This window comes from Athene cunicularia, assembly GCF_003259725.1.
Source record: "Athene cunicularia isolate RWA chromosome 3 unlocalized genomic scaffold, athCun1 chr3_part1, whole genome shotgun sequence".
Lineage (NCBI taxonomy): Eukaryota > Metazoa > Chordata > Aves > Strigiformes > Strigidae > Athene > Athene cunicularia.
In genome coordinates, this window is record NW_020799097.1 from 15159476 (window position 1) to 15174954 (window position 15479).

The 15479-nt window shown below is 36.3% G+C and overlaps 1 protein-coding gene across 3 annotated transcripts in view; it reads right to left on the reverse strand.

Moving 5' to 3' along the window:
* Positions 1-293: 293 nt before the first annotated feature.
* Positions 294-15479, reverse strand: part of LPIN1 (lipin 1) — a 55383-nt gene continuing 40197 nt past the window's right edge. For all 3 annotated transcript variants that reach the window (XM_026845450.1, XM_026845447.1, XM_026845448.1), the window contains 7 exons: positions 14205-14349; positions 12440-12588; positions 10733-10819; positions 7713-7865; positions 6036-6150; positions 2637-2740; positions 294-1796 (listed from right to left, as the gene is read on the reverse strand). In XM_026845450.1, coding sequence (XP_026701251.1) covers positions 1637-1796; positions 2637-2740; positions 6036-6150; positions 7713-7865; positions 10733-10819; positions 12440-12588; positions 14205-14349 — 913 coding nt within the window. In that variant the 3' untranslated portion in view covers positions 294-1636. The remainder of the gene's footprint in view (positions 1797-2636; positions 2741-6035; positions 6151-7712; positions 7866-10732; positions 10820-12439; positions 12589-14204; positions 14350-15479) is intronic.

Consider the following 15479-nt stretch of genomic DNA (forward strand, 5'->3'; position numbering starts at 1 on the left):
TCACCATCCTACCTATCACTCTTAACATGCAAAACAGAATCTGTTGAAACAGGACAAATGTGACAGAGCAGCTGTTCCCAAGCTTTTAGGTGCTAACTGACCACAGTCACATCTTGAAATTTCTCCTGGACCACTCTGCCTTCCTATTATTAAACTCGTAACTGAAAACACTACAAAGCAGCTGCAAAACATGTACCACAGCCTCGCAGGTCACAAGCTGGCAGAGACCACAGCTTGTGAATCACTGTTTTAGCCATCCTGAAATACAATATACATGGAATCCCATGATGCCATTTTCAGCGTTTCAGAGAACAATTAGACTTTTAATATATTTTAAAAAGGAAAAAAAAAAAGTTCTTTCTTAGCTACAAGCACATTTGAGAATCATTTGGCATATGGTCACTTGATGTCTACATTTTAAGTACCACATTGTGTAAAGGCAGACCATTTGGAATACATTATCAACTGATCTGCAGTATTGCTTTTAGTACGCACAGTCAAGTCTTAAGGCTGTCAAAAGCAGGTAGCAAAAACAGTATCTACAGCTTGTGTCTGGACAAATAAAAGAAAAAAAAAGATGAAAGAGGAGATTTCATTATCTTGGAGGAGAGTAAATTGCACTAAAAGTATCCATACTTTATGATACAAAACCGAAGAAAAAAATCCATACAGTAAAAACCTGAGATGCATCATTCACCAGCATCAAAGTTCACATTTTAGCCAAAATTATGTTTCAAATAAAACTATTCCATTTTGACAAAATCCTTAGTGTTCCCGGCTCAATAACAATCTTGAAACTCAGCACATTCTGTGGGTAAGATGTCGTTACTGAAAATCACTGACTTCACTGAGATGGGAACTATGCACTGTAGCCTGTATCTTCCACTTGCACACTTACCTTAATCCAAATAGCTATTCTTGAAACATGGTACTTCTCAAATTGAGAAAGACTGCCAGTATCTGGACATCTTATTTCATTTGCTTTCTATTTAGATTACACATCATTTATTTCCTCTGAGAAGTGTTACCGTGTCAAACCAACAGGCTGGAATAAATAAACACAGCTCAACTGGCTTAGATATCTACACCGGCTTACAACAGCTAGACCAGTAATTAACTCTTAAACAGTTGTTGGTCAAGCAATGGGAAAGAAGAAGAATCATTTGCTCCTTCAGAGAAAGGAATTCTGACATATGGATTGCAATCCCTGTCCGTGTCACCAGATGATGTCAGGAATGGTGAGCATCTTCAACTCCCTTACTTACAAGGTGTTCCGATGAGATAAAAGATGACTTCAGTGATGCAGAAAAGATACAGAACCACTTTATAACCTTATGGCATGTTTAACTGCAACACCAATATCACTTTTATTTGATCTTAAATAATGAAACTGTACGGCACAATTTGAGGAGCTGGGTGAGGAACTAGAAATGTAACTCCTATTCCTAGTAAGACTCCTTATCATCTGGAAATGTGACTATGAAAAAGCATTTCTAAATTTGCTCACAGCAAAAGAATACAATGCTCACGATGTCACCTACTCCAGTGGAACTGTCAGCAGCAAAAGCCAACAGGTGCCCTTTCAATACAAAGCTAACTCATTCTTTGAGCTGAGGCCAACAGTTTGGAGATGCAGTTAAGATGAAGCTGGCTGTACATCCTGAGTTTCAAAAGGTGGTAGCGGTTCTCTCCAGTAGGTGAACTGACTGTAGGTATCCGAACAAGGGAAATCTGAAGAATGGCTTCTTCTCAGCAAAGGGAAAATGTGATCTACCACTTCACAAAGTCTGACATAGCTGGAAAATAAACAAGTAAAAAGAATGCTGAGCCATTTCAGATCTTCTTACTTTGGATTTTTTTAAGTCCCCAACCACTAAGGCATGGCTTCTCTTGCATGGACAAGTCATCCTCCTCAAATGAATAAAACTGAACCCAACTTTGGTGCCTAGCTTCCAAAGAAGATTCACAGTTTGGATAAGAAATCCATTCCTTCTAAGCAATATTTACCTAATAAGAAACAGATGCCATTTTCCACCTAGATCACCTGATAAAATATTCAATCCCCATATTCTGTTTCTCCATTTTTGTCCAGCTTGGCTCAAGCAGCTCCCTGCTCAATTGATTACTTGTATTTTATACACATATGGCTCCCACTTCAATTAAGGACACTCTGAACATTACTAAAGGCCATCTCCATTCAGTGCTAGGTGCTACAGTGCCTAAGCATCTTGCTGGAATCCTTCAGCCCTGTCTTCAGGTTTTGTTTGCTGGCTCTTCTAGACAGGAGCTCCAGGAAAAGGAAGTTTTTGAAGAGGCCATGAAAGCGCAGATGGCTTCAGGAAACTAGATAGTCTCATTTTTATGCAGACTAAAACATACACTGATAATTCCTTTATATGATTAAAGAAGATGGAATATATTAAACTAAATACTGAACCATTTCTTTTTGTTAGGTTTTTTTTATCAGTTTAACTGAAGGAAAATGGAAAGTATATTTTATTCTAAATTTTTTATGTTTGCTTGAAATATTCTAAGAAATCTTTCATTAGTAAAATCAAATGTATCTTTGGGCAACTTGAGTCATAAATTAGAACAGCAAATTAGTTTAGAATGTGTTAGGGTAAGAGATTACTTACGATGAGATGTTTGTCTTTGCATGCTCTTGTATAAGTTCTCCTTTGGGGTTAACTGTAAATATCCTGTTTAAAGAAACCCCCACCTGTTTGTATGAATAAACATCCTAAACAGAAGAGAAGAAAAAAAGAAAAAAAAAAGAAAAGAAAAATCATGATTCTGCCTTTGCACAATAATGTTTATTATTGCTGGAATATATTACACAGAAGAACATAATTGCACAGTATCGGTACTAAATTTACCTAGTTATTGTATATCTGAAATTCTCCAATATGCCACAAACGAAGTCAGTCTAACAAAATGCTCATGAAACAGACAATTTGCAGCTAGGCAAGGAGTTTGCCACTTCAGTTTAAACTACTGATCAAAATCATGTTCATTTTTTTAATAATGTCCCTTGACACAAAAATAACATTCAATAAAAATACTAATGATATTTGGTGTAAAATTTGCACTTTCATTCTTCTTTCAGAGAATATTTCATTTCCTGAGTCCATTGTACTGAGTATCCTGCAGCAGTGTACATAGGTTAAAACATAACTGACATGTAAAATAGTGATTAGTTTGTAAGGACAAGGTCACAAAAGGAAGTCATAACAACTGTGTCTACATTAAAACCCCTGGAAACATCTCTTAGCTCCTGAGTTTGGATTTGTGACATACTCATATATTGACTCCATGTCAGAGCAAGGGGGGAAGAAGGGAAAGAAAAGAATATATGTCAAAATAGCAGCAGGGAGCCCCAGTAGGTAATGCAGATCCAACTCTGGGAAATACAATTAGAAGCAGGAATTAAGAATATCTTCTAAGAAAATCAAATTGTTAAGGAAAGCAGCAAATAAGTTTTGATCCCTTCTAAAAAGAAACTTGACAAAAGGAAAGATGAAAATAACTCTCAAAAGATCAGAGAAAAAAAAAAAAAGCTTCCATTTTACTAATATAAATCATTGGATATTATTTTAAAAGCTGGGGTGGCGAAAGATTGGCATGTTAATAAAGATATAAAGGTTATTTTGATCTCTATATTGTAAAGACTGTCCCAAAAAACTTAAGTAACTGAACAAGAGTGAACAGCAGTGACTTAAAGAATTCAGCATCCTGGCAGTCCACACCTGTGACATCCATGAGTACTGAAATAAAAAAAAAAAAAAAAAAAAAAAAAAAAAAAAAAAAAAAAAAAAAAAAAAAAAAAAAAAAAAGCGCCAAAACAAGCAGCACAGAAATTTGAGAAAGAGATGATCCCGATCATCCCAAAGCCAGTGGCACATCTCATACCTGAAGACTGCACTCCAGCAGTGATCAGAGGAGTTACCAGTAATTCCTTTAGAAACATTGTTGCTGCTTTACTTGAAGTTTCATTGAAGTACCCATGAAAATAATTATTTTATTTCCCTGAGGTTCAAAAAAACGGAACCAGAGGTAGACATCATCCATAACACAAAACCACAGAAGTGTTTAAAAAGTTTTATCAGAACCATATGTCTAAATGTACCTTGATAATGGAAATTAAGCTGTATGATATAACAACTTAATGTAGCAGCTGGACAGTGAGGAACTCCCATCCTCTCTGACATAATGCTTCTAAAAATGTAGTTTTGCTAAAAAAGTGAAACTGAAAAAGTTACTGCTAATGAATGTCAGCAACTCTAAAAAAAAAAAAAAAAAAAAAAATACCAGAGATGTGAAAACAAAGCCCCACCATAAAGGCATGCTGAATCCTCTCAAATGTAGCAACAACATTCATGGTTTCAGTGCCAAAATATCTTACCAGGCACATCTGTCCAACATTTAGGCATCTAAAGTGCCCAGTCTCTGAATGTCCATATTCGAACTGGTAGTGGCCTGTGTCCACATTTATACTGATAATTTCCCCAAGCTATCAACATTTCTGCTATAGTGAACATATCTCAACTCTTACAGGGCTGAGCAGCCAGGGCTGGAGTTCACAGTCCTTGGAAGCCTTTAGCTCTCCTGGACTCAGTGAAGACAGTCACCTAGCACCTGAATTACTCTCCAGACATGTCCCATTTTCTCCACCAACTAGAGACACGGGTAACCAACTGAAGTCTTCTCTTGCTAATCATACTAGGAAATATGAAATGTCAAGGGCCATTCTCTCAAGACCAAATGGCATGGACAGGATACAGGTATACAGTTAAGTGGGCTTTGCTTCCAAAACAGGGTGGATATAACCCAGGGTGCATGCCAACAGTCCTTAGCCATAAGGAAATATTACCTGCCAATACAAAACTGGAGGAAGTACCAAACACTCTGTGGAGCTCCTGGGCACAAATAAGGGGCTCATCTGCCTAGTTTAGTTCGCATCTAAACTTATGTGCCCAGTGAAACTGTAAACATCTAAAGAAGAAGGTTTTTTATATATTCCCTTCTGCTTTCAGAGATCTTAAGTGAAACTAAGCTTCTGTTTTTCCTTAGGCACCTATAATGATACCTATACCAGTAAATTAAACAGTTTGATTGCCCATTCTCAGAGATGGAAGTCTCTTGACATTGTGTCAGTTTTATTAAACTCTCTATACCCCTCCCATCAAAAAACCCCCAAAACCCCAAACAAAAAAACCCAACCCAAAACCAGCCCACAACAGAAGCCAACCCCCCACCCCCTCAGCATAGATATATCAAACACGCGTTGGGAAGAGTCCATTCCCCATACTAACAGATCAATCATATCCAGGAATTGCCTGGAAAACTGCTAGCTGCCTGTGTCAAAACAGTCTCTTGGATCATGCTAACAATTTAAAAGACAGGATAATCACATGCCAGTGTCCCTGCCTGTGTCCTGGCCCCTGAGACTGTTTCCTCTTCTGGATGCATAAAAGTATTCTTTGGGCTAGGACAGGTGTAAGAAAAGCCTAGAGCCCAATTATATAGCCTTCAAATGGGTGACAGACACATATCTTCCCCTCTCGATGTCGAACAACATACCACTTTCCATACAAAGTGTAACCTTTTGATTTCAGTGGGACATCCAAGTTCTTCTGAATGTACTTAGAGTTTGAGTCAAAGACCCACCAATATTAATTTGAAAGACTTTCTGTCTGTCCAGAGGTATTTCACTGACACTATCAGTGTGAAGTAAAATGAGATCGGTGTTTTCATACAAGCTTAAGGATTTTTTACATAGTTAGGATTTTAACCAGTATTTACAGTTAGGCTAACTTATGCAGATATAACATAGTTACTTTGCTGCACATTTATCTCTCTTTGTATCCTACATTGTGAGGTCTTTAAGGAAGAACCTTTATATCTTCCTTTGTACAGGGCCTAATAAAATATTCTTAACTCCCATTTAAAGCTTTTAGGTTCTAATGCAACAGACCTAAGAAATAACAGCAACCTTTCTGTTCTCTGCAATAGAAATAAATTCAGCTATTACTTACAGCAGGTCTGTTTCCAAAAGCAGCATAAAAGGGTTCTGTGTTAGGATAAAACAAGTTTTTGATGTCTGTCAAACACTGAACTTTAAATTTTTCTGGCTTCTTTTCTATCACCTCTCTGAAATGATAAAAAAGGGAGGCTGAATAAGTACACATGAAATACAGCAGAAATGATTTTATTTTCCTTATTCAACATTTTTCACCTAGCTAGATACTCCTACAGAGTCCCCATCTTTTTCCAAGATATCTTCATAAATTTTCATCTTTTTTAAAAAAAAAAAAAAAAAAAAAAGAAGTGCAATTACCATGTGTGCTAGAAGCACCTCAGCCTGTTAAAATACTTCTACAGTCAGGGTCCTCCACCACTGCTAATTACCAGAAGTTAAGGAATAAAGGAATCTTCTATTTCTCCTCAGTTGATCCTTACAGTACACAGAATTCATTAATGAACAGAGGAGTTCTCATCTCTGGGCAAAAGCCCTTTCACAACAGCTTCTCTTGGCAAGGAGACTGAACAGGTGGCAGAGTCTGGAGTTCCCATAACATAGGAAGATGCCAGCATGACACAAAAGCCCTTAAGAAGCTCAGAATCTCACATCCTAGCACCAACACATATGTCAAGGAAGATGTGAATAGTACAGAAGCTTCATAGGAGTAATACAGCCCTTTGGAACAGCAGCACCATGTATAAACCAAAGTTTGAGAATGTGCAAAAGAGGAATAAAACCATCTTTCCTGAGTCTCACATGCACCTGATCTCAGAGCCCTCAAAGTCACAATAATTACATCTAAAGATAACAATGAATTAATTTATTGCCTACACATCACAGCAGTTACAATAGTGTACACTGAAAGATGGACATTTTTTAGTCTAAAAATACCAAAAGAGTATTAAATATATTTCTATATATGAGGAGCATAAGATAACAGTAACTACTCTTTCACTGCATTTATTATTTAATCAGTCTAAGTAGTGATCTGTAATACCTCCACGGTCTCTTATATTTAGAACACGACTGGTAAGACAGCCTGTAGCATGTCAATCAATCAGGAGAACATTTGAACAACTTCCCATTAAAAATTCTAATGAAATATATCCTGTCACAGCAGCTTTTAACAGCTTAGAATATTTACAGTAATTACTTGACATGCTTCACTGAATTAGGAAGAAGGTACGATTCAAAATCTGTACTATTATTATTCACTTATTACAGTTCACCACCTAGAGAGAAAAACATTGTCCACACAGAATACCACACTGCAGTCAGGAGTACAAAAAGTTAATTTCACTTTCACATTGATTTCTTCAAAACCCACCAAGTAATATTCTTCCACAAAAAATATTTATGACAACCTTACAAGAGTGACTGTTATTAATATATGAATGTTTTTCCCATAGCTAAATATTAACACGACATGTTAAACGCATGAAGCCAACAGGCCATACATATTGGTTAACAGTGAACATGGATGTATATTGAGGTATGTCTAAGAGATAAACTAAGCAACATGACTATCCACTGAATTTTTGTCTAACGAAATTTCTTCTTAATTAAATTTTGCACTGATATGCAAGAAAAAACATTATGAGTGAAGTCAAGCACTCACATAAAAAAAGCTGGTAATTCAACCTCCACCAGCTTCTGAGTTTGTTTCTGCTTAAAAGTGAAATTGCATTACCTGTGAAAAGCTGAGAATAAGCTGCTTGGACTCAACAACACTGGCCCTTGAGGCAGCACAGTTCCTCGTTCATTGACCCAGTGCAAGTATCCTCTGGTCATGTCTGCCATTCCAATAGCACGTGCTGAGCAATACAAAAATTTATATCCATTTCTGTGAAGGGAAATAAAAGAAGAAATTACTGTAAAAATAAAGAAGGTATTTTGACATTAATAATTTTGTGGTTTATTTTTGCATGAATCAAATTATGACTGTTAAAACAGACTTATGTTTAACCTAGACTTATTTAAAAGGAATAAAAACATTTATGCCAGAAACTTGGATAAGTAAAATCAGTCTAGCTCCACTGCAGTTAGTGATTTATACCTAAAGAGGGTTCATTTATCTCTGGTCTTCTCATGACTTATGACTTCTTATGGTTTTCTATCCATAGTTTCTAAGGAACCATACTCCTTAGAATTAATTGAAATGGTATCTGCTAAGAGGAGAGCACTTGGCATAAAGCAGACAGTGGTGTATTAGTCTTCGCTGTATTAACAGTGTTGTAGCCCTGCCTCTTGGGCCTCTGAAAAAAAGGACTAGTCTATGTGCAGCAGTAATATATTTCTTCAAGTTGGAGCAAATTTGAACTTCAAAACACAGTATGAGAAGTAATCTTTGACTTGACATTGAAATAAACATTACAGAGAGGTCACAGGTTACCGTTAGTTCTGTTCATGATAAAGTCCAATGATGTTAGTTCAACTTAACAGCAATTTACTTTGCAAGTCCTATAAAGAAATTATTGTTCATAAAATAAAGAACTACTGTATTCAGTGCATACATGATCATTAAATCTAACTATTGAACACTTATATGGTGTTCAGCTGTAGTATCTAGCCACTACATAATTAACTCGGGTAATTAGAAAAACAACATGACTCAAATCTATTTTTTTCCCCTATCTTTATGAACAACAAAGCCCTAACAATTGACAGTGCTGGCAGGCACAGAAATAACAATGCAATTTAAAAAAAAATTAATTAACATTTTCACCAAAAGTAATACAGAGGTTATACACAGAACTAAATACTTCTCAGCATGTGAATTATCAGGCTGTCCTGTCTTTTCTGTGACCACATATGCCTATAAAGAATAAAAGCACAGACAAGTGTCTCTGGCATAATTTAGATTGCATCATCCATAATTTATAATTTATCATAGTGTAAAACAAAAAGCAATAAACAAACTCTAGCGTAACCCTAGTACACAGAACAAATCAGATTAACTAAGAGGACAGTTGTGATGTGTACCAGAGGCTCTTCAAACATTTTATTGTAACAGCTGAAATTAATGTAATAAAAGATGACCAATTTTCTTTTCTGTATAAAGCAGAAATACCAACCTGAACAAACAGCTATCAGTAATCCTCCTTCTAAAAGTTAAAATCAGGTACTTCATCTGATCCCATTGTGACACCAATTAATTTTTCTCCTCATTTCCTTTTTTCCTCTCAGTTGCTAATCACAAAAGTCACCACAGTCTGTCTTTGATCTGCCGATGTACACAGTGGCTTGACTATGTTGCAAAATGTATTCAGGGAAACCACAGTACACCTGTACTTTTGCACTAGCCTTGCTCATCTAGAACTACTCCCACACACCGCACATGTGAGTTGGTACAGCCTGACTGGTTTTCTCCTGTTCATATTCATCAGAGGAAATATCACCTTTTTTTTTTTTTTTTTTTTTTTTTTTTTTAATATCTTGTTCTAGAACATACCAGGATATTCTCCCTGTTAATGACATTAACTGACCTAAAGCACAGCTGATCTACTGTTGCCCAGTATTTCTTCAACAACTAATGGAAAAAATAGTTTTTTCAAAACATCATTAGATCTCAGGTATACTGTGCTATTTTTTGAAAATGCCCATCTTTCTCCATGGATTACACAGAGCATACAAGCCACAAGTAAACATGATGAATCCAGGTCCTTCCACCCACAGTGGCACAGAAGTTATTTATTACTGTGGACCAACAGCCACCAGTGCAGGTCAACTACTGAGCTATAACATAGCAGCTCACACTGGTGTTGCCAGGTAAAAGCCTGCTCCTCAGGCTCTTCACAAGTCTTACTGACTTTCAGTGCCTTTAAATTACACTTGAAGCAATGTTTACTTACCACCAACTCTCAAAACTAACCAATGTCCCAAAAATATTTTAAGACTGATCCTTCTTAATTTCACAATTTACCAATGGAATAACAACAAATATTTATATAGAGATAATAAAATATATAATCATCAGTAGTAAAGATCATCATCAACGTCTTTGAATCTCATCATTATTTACACAACAAATAAAACAATATCATTAGCAGTGAGTATCCAAAATGGGTCCATTTCTACTCAAGATAAGACTGTGCTGTGCTTTAGAGGTGAGATTTATCTTGCTTGACTAGCCTAATGTTTAGACAGCTCAAGTCTAAACTGCCCACTAAACTCCCTTTCTACTCACTGGAAAGAGGGAACTCCCCCAAATGGATTCATCCCATGTGTCTTAGATTCCATCCCTAAGTGACTCCAGGCAAGTCAAGTTTGCAGGAATCTACAGTGACCACCCTTGGCTAAATAGTCCTTAGGTATTTCACAATCTCCGAGGGAAGGGAAGGTGTATTATCATCTTATGAATAAATGCTGCTGCAACTACCAGTTTGCAGTAGAGTTCCACTGGCTGCAACTACACAACTCATTCAAATTACTGAAGTTTTTGAACTAACTGGAGATATCTGTTTGGGATGGTTGGAAAAGTAGACACTACTTACTGATAGAGTGCCTTCACTTTTGTTACCACAAGGCAGGTTTTTGCTCTGGATATCATAGAGCAGATGCTTACACTGTGTAAGCATCACTGAAGTGACAAGATATCAATGAAATTGTCACCCTTATAGGTTAAGAGAAGCCTAGAAAAATTTTAGATTTTTATGTGTAAATGAATAAACACAAGCCACAGATGCATGAACAGATTTACTGAATACTCACTGGCTCACTTTATGGTACAACTTTGCAATCCCTTGGTGTGTCCAGTCTTTGCCAAGAGTCGGCAAAATATGACCTAAAGTATCTGACCTGAATAAGGAAAAAACAATATAATTGAACTGGAAAAAAACAAATCACAATACTCATAAGAACAGTTGAGGCTAATACAAACCCCACTAACTTATTTGGCTAATGGGAAAGGAAAATAAAGTTTTCTGTAAGGTACTGATTGTGATCAGAAGAGGATGATTTTATTCCCCCTTCTTTTGAAATAAAAAAACAACCTACCCATCCTTGGCCACGTTGTTTTAATTACTCTTGTGCCCTAGGACTTTTCTTCATGGATAAGGTCATGACCCATAAGGTAACATGGAAGTTACAGCATATAGGCTATGAATCAGACCTGTGTAGCAGGCCAGCCAGTACTAAGCATACTTTTGAGGTTTACATTAAATGTTTCCTAAATAAACTAAATCTACCCATAAGGGAAGTTTATGGAAAATTGCAAACACGAGATAAGTCACATTCTAGCTTACTTCAAACTAACTTCTCCACCCAAAGCTGGCAGTTGGTCACATATAAAGTATTGTGAAATAGTTATACTGTTTTCAACGTACTTCCCGCTTTACATGAGAGAGAATTATTTATACTATAGTAACATTTAGAAATCGCAACAAATAAGCACCTCACTTAACTAAGCACTGTACAGATACACAGCAAGAAATCCACACCCTGAATATCTTGCACCTTAGAGAGGAAAGCACTGAGCAATGGCTTAGGATGGACTTGCAATAGTATTGTAGGGTAAACTGATTCAGTAACTCTCTGGTCAGCTCAAAAGGAGAGAGAAGAATAGTTTCCATTCACTTTACTGAATCTTAAGAAAACAAAAGTGGTGGGGGAGATATTCATTGATGTTGGCAAAAAAAAGTTTGCCCTACAATGGATAAATCGCAATGAAAAAGAGTTTCAGTTTAAATCAGGTATTTCAATTCACCCCAGATCGCTCTTGGAAATTGTTTTCCCTTGTTCTTTTTTTCTAATTAAATAGAGCAAAATTTGATTTAAAAAAAAAAAAAAACAAAAACAAAATCTAAGCATTTCATTTTAAAAGGTCAAAAGACAATGCTTATATTTTTATTAAGTGTTTCTCTGTTCCACTCACAATTGTTTCCCCCAATGTTAAATAAATAGCTAACTAAAAATCAGCAAGTGAATGAATCTTTTTGATCACTCCAAAATTGTGGTGTTTACCCAAAGTAGTAATGTGAAACATTCCATCACATTCTAATTCTGACATTGATTTTGGCGTCTGGTCTTCTAAGTAATAATGCCTCTCACTGCAATGCCCCAGTAACGCTTTTTAAAACAGAATTCACATGTTTCTTCTTTTTGATGTACCCAGTATACTTCATAAGTGTGATGCAGAAAAAAAGTTATGATTTTGCAGAAGGTCCTCCAATACTACTGTAAATATTATCATGAAACACCAACAGATGACAAATAATGGGCACATATGTCATGTGTCTTTATTAAATTAACAATTCAGCTAATGATTCTTGCATTGTTTGAAAGCCAAATGAACCCCACTCCACCCCCTCCAAACACTAGAATATGATGATTCTGTGACTCAAAATTCCCTATCACTTTTTCCTTTAGTCCAAAGGACTTGTCCTTGCAGATAAAGCCTCTCCCTGTGCATGAACTCACCGTGTGATTGTTCCATCAATGTCAGAAATAATAACTTTATCATCCCAATTCCACAGGTAAATGGTGCCTTCACAGCGGCAAGTGCCTTGATACTGTGTTGTAACACTAAAGGTCACATCATTGGGGCCATTCTTGAGCTTTAAGCTTTTCTGCAAAACATTATCAGCAAGATAACCAGCAAACTGAGCATGTGAAGCTAACACAGTGCAAACACAAAGCCACACATGATCATTGCCTTGGTCACACTGAATCTTATTGCTCTCAGCAGAGCTATTGTCTAAATAATGATAGCAGAGGTTTACCCTGTGTGGTGTACATTGGGCATTGATTTATAGAGCGGGACAAAACAAGTAAATAAAAAGAAAAAAAAAAATCTCTTTCACAGTCAGAGATATTATGAAAAAAGAAAGAAAAAATAACCCCCCGAAGTTCACATAAACTAACGAATTATGGAATAGGGACTATCTATGGGGGTTTTCCATTCTGAGAAACAGATACATATGCAGAGAGAAATGTAGGTAACAATGAGTTCCATGAATTAAAATTAAGAGCATTTATATGGGGATTTGTGTTCAATGGTATTACATCTCTTTCCTATAATAACCCACCTCTCATACTATATCATCTATTACACTTCAGTCTCCACCAAATTTCCTTAACTCTCTCACTTCCCTGCCCTTCCCTTCCACTGCCTCCTGTGTCACTTAACGACCCAGTGGGCAAGAGACTACTGATTAGATTCTATTTGTGGTCTCAACCATTCATTTTCACAAAACCTGCAGGAGTTTAAGTGTCTCTTCTTCTTAGTTATATTTCACTGCAATTGTTCAGTGAGATAGGGTGAAAATAAGGTGAGAATGAAGAACCACTGATGGGTAACTGATGAGTCTTACCCACTGTTTCATCAAGAACCCATCTAAAAGTAGTTTTAACTTCAGCTAATTTCTGCAAGGTTTCTGTATCTGATAAGTATCAATATATTTCTGTAACCCTTGCTCTCTCTTTGCTATTGAAAATTACCAACACATCCTATCTGTCCCTTGGGAAAAATTCTACATTTCTTACAAACTATTCAGGCAGTGAGTGATGGCCTGTTTAATGCTGTACGCCTTGTGTGGGTTTCCTTCAGAAAATTAATTTGCTGTAGATAAGACGACAAAAAGTATTTCTCTAAAGTAGCCCATTTTTCCGGATGCAATTGGAATGTGCAGAACACAAAACTGTAACAGCTTTGTCACCATTAGTCAAAACGCCTCTGTCACAGAGGAAGAGAATTGGCTCCAAATAAATTAATAGCCTGGCCTCACAGTAAATTCACAAGCAGCTCTTTCAGAAGGTACTAACAGTATTTCTGTAAAATGTGACTGTCTGACTATGAATGAGGGGAAAGGAGAGAAGGAAAAAAGAAAAAAGAAAAGAGAAAAGAGGCCTGTGGGTTAATATACACATACACAATACAAAAAGGATGTGGTTCCAGTATGCTTATTCAGGTGACAAATACATACGCTGCAATTTAATTTTGATATTTTTCTAAATGGGATCCCATTTCTCCCAATATCTGAACCTCAGCACTTCCTGTAAGGTACAACATTCAAGCTTAATACTGAAGAGAGAAGGGAAAGTTGGGGGGTTTTGAAAAATATAACAAGAGAAAGAATTAAATGCAAGACATAAGAGCTAATTAAGCTTTGCAAGCCTGAATAACAGTATTGCTCATGTTGTATTAGAAATGACATTTCAGAACAAAGATGTAAAATTAACTCACAAGCTGGTCAGAAGTGAGTCGAAGTGTTTTTTTGTAACTGATTCCAGACAATAATGAGAGATGACTTGAGTTGGTTTGTAATGCCCCAAGGTTTTGTTTGGCAACTCTAGGGTCTTCATCACTTGAAGAAGATTCATCTTTTATTCTGGTACATTGCACACAGAGAAAATGATGCTATCATGTCAGTAAATGCATCTTAGTATCCATTAAAAATGCATTAACAGTGAGTCACCAAATAAGTCATTGATTCTCTGCTCCCAAGCACTGTCTCACAGGTCATTCACATCATGGCTTTAAATATATCAATGAAGTGCCAAATTTTCATTCACATATATTGCCCATTACTCATACTTGGATCATTCTAGCCATTCACTTGTCTATTAGCTAGTTTTCATTACATAAATTTAACAGATGCAAATTAATGTGCTGTATTGACTCAACAATCTCATAGTGGTAAAAAAATAATACCCATTACATACTGTAACAACAAAAGTTCCTCAGTTCTTAGAAGAAGAGGCATTTGTTATGCTGGCTTTCTCTTCCCCACCTTCTCTCCTTCCCCAAAGAATTTAGCAATTACTAAGAAAAATCCAGGTGATTAACATTTTATTATAGAAAGTAACTCGTTCTCTTTCAAGGAGCAAGTTTAGATAAGGGGATTATTCTTTTCCAGGATTTGCAGGATTACCCAATTCAGGATATGATGATGAAAAGTCACAAAACCTGACCTCCTTTACACAATTCTGTTTAAATACACATCAGCGTGAAGAGAAGTTGCTACAAGTATACTGTTGAGTGAACTTCTTTGTTTCAAGTGTAATTCTTTTTTTTTTTTTTTCCTGCTACAACCATCTTTTTCAGAGATTTGTTAAGGATAGTTTTCTTCAGAGAGAAAGTTTTCCTGCAGTAAACAAATCCATCACCTTAGATTGAAGGTAAAATATCCTTTCAGATCCTACAAATCTCATCCTTAAAACAATCAGCATTTGGCCTCTAAAGTCAATCACACCTGGATGTTGTTTGATGTTAGGAAGTCTTGACCCAATATCAAGGTACTGCATGTCATGACTAGCAACACTTAAAAGCCTGCCTTATCCTTTGTAACATCAGATCTCAAAAGCTTACTCTACATCTCACTTGTCGCATTTTGGTTGCAAGCAAAAAATTCTTAATGACAGATTCCTAACGTCAGTTAAAATTTAAACAAAGAATACCTATTACAGAATCTAGTCTGCTTGAAACCTTAATCTCACTTTAAAGCTTAACTTTAAACTA